Source organism: Macrosteles quadrilineatus, unplaced genomic scaffold (assembly GCF_028750875.1).
Source record: "Macrosteles quadrilineatus isolate MER2022 unplaced genomic scaffold, UCM_ALF_1.0 Scaffold_26__1_contigs__length_1644609, whole genome shotgun sequence".
Classification (NCBI taxonomy): Eukaryota; Metazoa; Arthropoda; class Insecta; order Hemiptera; family Cicadellidae; genus Macrosteles; species Macrosteles quadrilineatus.
In genome coordinates, this window is record NW_026542619.1 from 1,141,611 (window position 1) to 1,151,476 (window position 9,866).

General features: G+C 26.5%; 1 protein-coding gene across 1 annotated transcript; it reads left to right on the forward strand.

Moving 5' to 3' along the window:
- The first annotated feature begins 7,385 nt into the window (after window positions 1-7,385).
- LOC129005606 (uncharacterized) lies at window positions 7,386-8,180 on the forward strand. Its single transcript, XM_054434555.1, has one exon. It carries the CDS (start codon window positions 7,386-7,388, stop codon window positions 8,178-8,180), a length of 795 nt encoding a protein of 264 aa, XP_054290530.1.
- Window positions 8,181-9,866: the final 1,686 nt, after the last annotated feature.

Consider the following 9,866-nt stretch of genomic DNA (forward strand, 5'->3'; position numbering starts at 1 on the left):
TACTTTGATACAGTTAGATATACTTTGATATACTTTGATACACTTAGATTTACTTTGATACACTTAGATTTACTTTGATACACTTAGATATACTTTGATACATTTTGATACAATTAGATATACTTTAATAGACTTAGATATACTTTGATATACTTTAATACACTTTGATAAACTTAGATAAACTTTGATACACTTAGATATACTTTGATACACTTAGATATAATTTGATATACTTTGACACCCTTAGATATACAGTAATTTGATACACTTAGATATACTTTGATATACTTTGATACACTTATATAAACTTTGATACACTTAGTTATACTTTGAAACACTTAGATACACTTAGATATACTTTGATACACTTAGATATACTTTGATACATTTTGATACATTTAGATATACTTTAATACACTTAGATATACTTTGATATACTTTGATACACTTTATACTTTGACATACTTTGATGCACTTAGATATACTTTAATACATTTAGATATACTTTGATACACTTTGATACACTTAGATATACTTTGATATACTTTGATACACATTGATATACTTTGATATACTTTGATACACTTAGATATACTTTGATATACTTTGATACACTTAGATTTACTTTGATACACTTAGATATACTTTGATACACTTTCATATACTTTGATACACTTTGATACACTTAGATATACTTTGATACACTTATATATACTTTGACATACTTTGATGAACTTAGATATACTTTAATACACTTAGATATAATTTGATACACTTAGATATACTTTGATACACTTTGATATACTTTGATATACTTTGATACACTTAGATATACTTTTATACACTTAGATATACTTTTAAACACTTTGATACACTTATATATACTTTGACATACTTTGATGCACTTAGATATACTTTAATACATTTAGATATACTTTGATACACTTTGATACACTTAGATATACTTTGATATACTTTGATACACATTGATATACTTTGATATACTTTGATATACTTTGATACACTTAGATATACTTTGATATACTTTGATACACTTAGATTTACTTTGATACACTTAGATATACTTTGATACACTTTCATATACTTTGATACACTTTGATACACTTAGATATACTTTGATACACTTATATATACTTTGACATACTTTAATGAACTTAGATATACTTTAATACACTTAGATATAATTTGATACACTTAGATATACTTTGATACACTTTGATATACTTAGATACACTTTGATACACTTCGATAAACTTTGATACACTTAGACATACTTTGATACACTTAGATATAATTTGATATACTTTAAAACCCTTAGATATACAGTACTTTGATACACTTAGATATACTTTGATATACTTTGATATACTTTGATACACTTATATAAACTTTGATACACTTAGTTATACTTTGATACACTTAGATACACTTAGATATACTTTGATACACTTAGATATACTTTGATACGTTATGATATACTTTGATACGTTTTGATACATTTAGATATACTTTGATACACTTAGATATACTTTGATATACTTTGATACACTTTGATACACTTAGATAAACTTTGATACACTTTGATACACTTAGATATACTTTGATACACTTAGATATACTTTGATACATTTTGATACATTTAGATATACTTTGATACACATAGATATACTTTGATATACTTTGATACACTTAGATTTACATTGATACACTTAAATATACTTTGAATAACTTAGATATACTTTGATACACTTAGATATACTTTGATATACTTTGACACACTTATATATACTTTGATACACTTAGATATACTTTGACACCCTTAGATATACTTTGATACACTTAGATATACTTTGATACACTTTGATACACTTAGATATACTTTGATATACTTTGATACACTTAGATATACTTTTATACACTTAGATATACTTTTAAACCCTTTGATACACTTAGATATACTTTGATACACTTATATATACTTTGACATACTTTGATGCACTTATATATACTTTAATACACTTAGATATACTTTGATACACTTTGATACACTTAGATATACTTTGATATACTTTGATACACTTAAATATACTTTTATACACTTAGATATACTTTTTAACACTTTGATACACTTAGATATACTTTGATACACTTATATATACTTTGACATACTTTGATGCACTTAGATATACTTTAATACACTTAGATATACTTTAAAACACTTTGATACACTTAGATATACTTTGATATACTTTGATACACATTGATATACTTTGATATACTTTGATACACTTAGATATACATTGATATACTTTGATACACTTAGATTTACTTTGATACACTTAGATTTACTTTAATACACTTAGATTTACTTTGATACACTTTGATATACTTTGATACACTTTGATACACTTAGATATACTTTGATATACTTTGATACACTTTGATATACTTTGATACACTTTGATACACTTAGATATACTTTGATACACTTAGATATACTTTGATACACTTAGATATACTTTGATATAATTTGACACACTTTGATATACTTTGATACACTTTGATACACTTAGATATACTTTGATATACTTTTATACACTTAGATTTACTTTGATACACTTAGATTTACTTTGATACACTTAGATATACTTTGATACACTTTGATATACTTTGATACACTTTGATACACTTAGATATACTTTGATATACTTTGATACACTTAGATAAACTTTGATACACTTTGATAGACTTAGATATACTTTGATACACTTAGATATACTTTGATACATTTTGATACATTTAGATATACTTTGATACAGTTAGATATACTTTGATATACTTTGATACACTTAGATTTACTTTGATACACTTAGATTTACTTTGATACACTTAGATATACTTTGATACATTTTGATACAATTAGATATACTTTAATACACTTAGATATACTTTGATATACTTTAATACACTTTGATAAACTTAGATAAACTTTGATACACTTAGATATACTTTGATACACTTAGATATAATTTGATATACTTTGACACCCTTAGATATACAGTAATTTGATACACTTAGATATACTTTGATATACTTTGATACACTTATATAAACTTTGATACACTTAGTTATACTTTGAAACACTTAGATAAACTTAGATATACTTTGATACACTTAGATATACTTTGATACATTTTGATACATTTAGATATACTTTAATACACTTAGATATACTTTGATATACTTTGATACACTTTATACTTTGACATACTTTGATGCACTTAGATATACTTTAATACATTTAGATATACTTTGATACACTTTGATACACTTAGATATACTTTGATATACTTTGATACACATTGATATACTTTGATATACTTTGATACACTTAGATATACTTTGATATACTTTGATACACTTAGATTTACTTTGATACACTTAGATATACTTTGATACACTTTCATATACTTTGATACACTTTGATACACTTAGATATACTTTGATACACTTATATATACTTTGACATACTTTGATGAACTTAGATATACTTTAATACATTTAGATATACTTTGATACACTTTGATACACTTAGATATAATTTGATATACTTTGACACCCTTAGATATACAGTACTTTGATACACTTAGATATACTTTGATATACTTTGATACACTTATATAAACTTTGATACACTTAGATACACTTAGATATACTTTGATACACTTAGATATACTTTGATACGTTTTGATACATTTAGATATACTTTGATACACTTAGATATACTTTGATATACTTTGATACACTTTGATACACTTAGATAAACTTTGATACACTTTGATACACTTAGATATACTTTGATACACTTAGATATACTTTGATACATTTTGATACATTTAGATATACTTTGATACACATAGATATACTTTGATATACTTTGATACACTTAGATTTACTTTGATACACTTAGATTTACTTTGATACACTTAAATATACTTTGAATAACTTAGATATACTTTGATACACTTAGATATACTTTGATATACTTTGACACACTTAGATATACTTTGATACACTTAGATATACTTTGACACCCTTAGATATACTTTGATACACTTAGATATACTTTGATACACTTTGATACACTTAGATATACTTTGATATACTTTGATACACTTTGATATACTTTGATACACTTAGATATACTTTGATATACTTTTATACACTTAGATTTACTTTGACACCCTTAGATATACTTTGATACACTTTGATATACTTTGATACACTTTGATACACTTAGATATACTTTGATACACTTTGATACACTTAGATATACTTAGATATACTTTGATATACTTTGACACCCTTAGATATACTTTGATACACTTAGATATACTTTGACACCCTTAGATATACTTTGATACACTTTGATATACTTTGATACACTTTGATACACTTAGATATACTTTGATATACTGTGATACACTTAGATTTATTTTGATACACTTAGATATACTTTGATACACTTTGATATACTTTGATACACTTTGATACCCTTAGATATACTTTGATACACTTAGATATACTTTGATACACTTTGATATACTTTAATACACTTTGATACACTTAGATATTAGTTGATACACTTAGATATATTTAGATTTACTTTGATACTCTTAAATATACTTTGATACATTTTGATACACTTATATATACTTTGATACACTTAGATATACTTTGATACACTTAGATATACTTTGATACACTTAGATATACTTTGATATACTTTGATACACTTATATAAACTTTGATACACTTAGATACACTTAGATATACTTTGATACACTTAGATATACTTTGATACGTTTTGATACATTTAGATATACTTTGATACACTTAGATATACTTTGATATACTTTGATACACTTTGATACACTTAGATAAACTTTGATACACTTTGATACGCTTAGATATACTTTGATACACTTAGATATACTTTGATACATTTTGATACATTTAGATATACTTTGATACACATAGATATACTTTGATATACTTTGATACACTTAGATTTACTTTGATACACTTAGATTTACTTTGATACACTTAAATATACTTTGAATAACTTAGATATACTTTGATACACTTAGATATACTTTGATATACTTTGACACACTTAGATATACTTTGATACACTTAGATATACTTTGACACCCTTAGATATACTTTGATACACTTAGATATACTTTGATACACTTTGATACACTTAGATATACTTTGATATACTTTGATACACTTTGATATACTTTGATACACTTTGATACACTTAGATATACTTTGATATACTTTTATACACTTAGATTTACTTTGATACACTTAGATTTACTTTGATACACTTAGATATACTTTGATACACTTTGATATACTTTGATACACTTTGATACACTTAGATATACTTTGATACACTTAGATATACTTTGATACACTTAGATATACTTTTAGATATAAGTTTATCTAAGTGTATCAAAGTGTATCTAAGTATATCAAAGTCTATCAAAGTATATCTAAGTGTATCAAAGTATATCTAAGTGTATCAAAGTATATATAAGTGTATCAAAGTATATCTAAGTGTATCAAAGTGTATCAAAGTATATCAAAGTGTATCAAAGTATATCTAAGTGTATCAAAGTAAATCTAAGTGTATCAAAGTATATCAAAGTATATCTAAGTGTATCAAAGTATATCAAAGTATATCAATGTGTATCAAAGTATATCAAAGTATATCTAAGTGTATCAAAGTGTATCAAAGTATATCTAAGTGTATTAAAGTATATCTAAGTGCATCAAAGTATGTCAAAGTATATATAAGTGTATCAAAATATATCTAAGTGTATCAAAGTGTTTAAAAGTATATCTAAGTGTATAAAAGTATATCTAAGTGTATCAAAGTATATCAAAGTATATCTAAGTGTATCAAAGTGTATTAAAGTATATCTAAGTGTATCAAAGTATATCTAAGGGTGTCAAAGTATATCTAAGTGTATCAAAGTATATCAAAGTATATCTAAGTGTATCAAAGTATATATAAGTGTATCAACGAATATCAAAGTTTATCAAAGTATATCAAAGTGTATCAAAGTAAATCTAAGTGTATTAAAGTAAATCTAAGTGTATCAAAGTAAATCTAAGTGTATCAAAGTATATCAATGTATATCTAAGTGTATCAAAGTATATCAAAGTATATCAATGTGTATCAAAGTATATCAAAGTATATCTAAGTGTATCAAAGTGTTTTAAAGTATCTAAGTGTATTAAAGTATATCTAAGTGCATCAAAGTATGTCAAAGTATATATAAGTGTATTAAAGTATATCTAAGTGTATCAAAGTGTTAAAAAGTATATCTAAGTGTATAAAAGTATATCTAAGTGTATCAAAGTATATCAAAGCATATCTAAGTGTATCAAAGTGTATCAAAGTATATCTAAGTGTATCAAAGTATATCTAAGGGTGTCAAAGTATATCTAAGTGTATCAAAGTATATCTAAGTGTGTCAAAGTATATCAAAGTATATCTAAGTGTATCAAAGTATATCTAAGTGTATCAAAGTATATCTAAGTGTATCAAAGTGTATCAAAGTATATCAAAGTGTATCAAAGTATATCTAAGTGTATCAAAGTAAATCTAAGTGTATCAAAGTAAATCTAAGTGTATCAAAGTATATCAAAGTATATCTAAGTGTATCAAAGTATATCTAAATGTATCAAAATGTATCAAAGTATATCTAAGTGTATCAAAGTATATCTAAGTGTATCAAAGTGTATCAAAGTTTATCTAAGTGTATCAAAGTATATCAAAGTATATCTAAGTGTATCAAAGTATATCTAAATGTATCAAAATGTATCAAAGTATATCTAAGTGTATCAAAGTATATCTAAGTGTATCTAAGTGTATCAAAGTATAACTAAGTGTATCAAAGTTTATATAAGTGTATCAAAGTATATCTAAGTGTATCAAATTACTGTATATCTAAGGGTGTCAAAGTATATGATCGAGACTTCGAAGCAGGCGGACGTTCGGCGGGCCGGTCCCTTATCTTTAGAGATAACATAGTGCAGTGGTTGTATTCAAGTTTTAAATTGAAATTAGTATCTTCTATAAAAGTTATTTTGTTAAGGAAATTAATAAAAATGTTTGTTTAAAATCAGTGTCCGGTAGAAAAGCCAAGATCCAATGCCAAGACTGCAATCAGATGTTTCATGGTAGTTGTGTTAATTTAGCGGATAGTGATGTTGAGTTTTATTTACAAGAAAATGAAGTCTGGAGATGTTCACCATGTTCCCAAAATCGTCGAAAGAGTATGCGAATGGAATCAGAACTAGCTAAAAGTGACCCTAGTATAAAGGATGTTCTAGAACTCCTGCGTGAAATGCGCGAAGAAAACAATCAGCGAATAACAGAGTTGGAGAGGGACATAGGTAAATCAGTTGAATCAGGACATGAGAAAATAGAGGAGCTAACAAAAGTGGTAAAGGAACAATCGGAAGCTTTAAAAAACTTTGATAATATGTATAGTGTAGTGTGTCAAGAAAACTTAAAGTTAAAAGAAAAAGTGAATACCCTAGAACAACGACTTGAAGATATGGAACAATATAGTCGGTTAAACTGTGTCGAAATAAATAACATTCCGGAAACTAAAGACGAAGATGTGCTAGAAATAGTTAAGAAAGTAGGATCTAGTCTTGACTTCATGATTACAGACGAAATGGTAGATGCATGCCATAGAGTTGGACAAAAATCAAACAAGCGCTCCAGAGGAATAATAGTGAAATTTACTAGAAGAATGACTAAAGACGAAATTCTGAAGAGACGTAGGAAGAAACAAGACCTGAGCACAAGGGACGTTGGATATAATGACACACCGAAGGAAACTGTTTATCTCAACGAAAACCTAACATCGTACAGGCGGAAAGTGTTAAACGCAGCAAAAGATCTAAAGAAGAAAATGGGCTTCAAATATCTTTGGGTTCGCAATGGAAAAATTCTACTTCGTAAGAAAGACAATGAAAATGTTATCGTTCTCACGACACTGGAACAAGTGACGGAATTGGAGGACAATAAGATAACCACAACCGAAGATGACATTCAGGAGACTGCATAGAGCCTCTAGACTACTAGAGCTTCAAATACCTCATTGTGGTATTTTATGTTTATTTTAATATTTAAAATTAATTACTTTGTTTTGCAGTGTAATGATAGTGTTATTTTTTTTATTTGAACATTTATGCCAGTCATAAACATAAAGAAAGATTGTCTTAATTTTGAGAACAAAATATTTGCAGACTATTCAGGTAATTTGATTATTGTACAACAAAACATTCGAAGTATGAGAAGCAACTTTGATATATTTGCTTTGAGTTTAGAAAGCCTAGACACATTCCCTGATATAATTATCTTATCTGAGATATGGATATTGGATAATGAACAAAATCAATACAGTTTACCAAATTATAATCTTTTTACAAAATGTAATAATAGTTATCGGTCGGGAGGAGTTGCGGTATTTGTGTCAGACCGTCTAGCATGTCACGTGATTCCTGACCTTGACTTTGAAACAGCTGACTGCTTACATTTATCAATAATCGTTTCCCACAAATTTACACTCGATGTGTTAGCAATTTATCGATTACAAGATTTTGTAGTAGATAGATTTGTAAATGAACTTGAATCTTGTTTGTCATCAATTAAAAATAATAATTTAGTTATAAGTGGTGACCTAAATATAAATATACTGGAGAGAAATCGACTTAACGATGATTATTTGATTACGATAGCTAGTTATGGTTTACTTTCATTAATATCTGATCCAACTAGGGTAACTGAAAATTCTGATTCGTGTATTGATCACATATTTTTTAGAAGTGAAAGAAAACTAAATATTGAATGTGCAAGTTTTGTTATTGATACGGGAATAACTGATCACAGGATGACAGCTACTTGTATGAAGGTCAATTTACCTACACGTAAAGCAAATTTAGTTTCACAGAAAGAAGAAATTGATTTCAATAAATTGGCATTAAAGCTACAAAGTGTCTCATGGGATTCAGTTTATTTAGCCGAAAACGTTTCACTAGCATTTAGTTTATTTATGAGTATTTTTAAGCAGTGTATAAATGAGTCATATGTTACTAAGAGAATAAGTAAAAATAAGAATGATAAGTTTAAACCCTGGATCAATACTAGACTCTTAAAAATTATAAATAGGAAAAATAAGATGCATATTCAATGTAAAAAACAGCCACATGATGTAGAGCTTAAGAATAATTATAATGTTTTTAAAAATTATGTAATAAACCAAGTAAGATTAACAAAGAATGAGTACTACAGCAAAATATTAGTCGAAAATAATCAAAATCCTAAGAAACAATGGAACACAATCAAAACCCTTATTGGAGAAAATAAGAAAGATGCAGAACTTATTGTATTGAAAGGTGACGATAAAGAGTTAATTACAAGCCCTGAAGCAGTTGCAAATAAATTAAACAGATTCTTCTGTTCTATAGCAACGGAGTTGAGAGAAAGTATTATATTAGAACAACAGATAATTCCCCAGCTAGTAAACGAATATAAACCCATGTTTCAGACAACTACATGTAACAATTCTATATTTTTCTATCCAACCTGCGAAAACGAGGTTATTGGCATAATCAAATCGCTTAAAAACAGGAAAGCACCAGGATATGATAATATTACTCCTTTGATTATTAAGAAAATTTCTACTTATATTGTTGAGGTTCTTGTTTTTTTAATAAATTTTAGTTTATATTCAGGTGAATTTCCCAATGAT

Excerpts from the sequence above, each read along its gene's own strand:
- LOC129005606 (XM_054434555.1), top strand. The coding sequence starts at position 7,386 with ATGGAATCAGAACTAGCTAAAAGTGACCCTAGTATAAAGGATGTTCTA.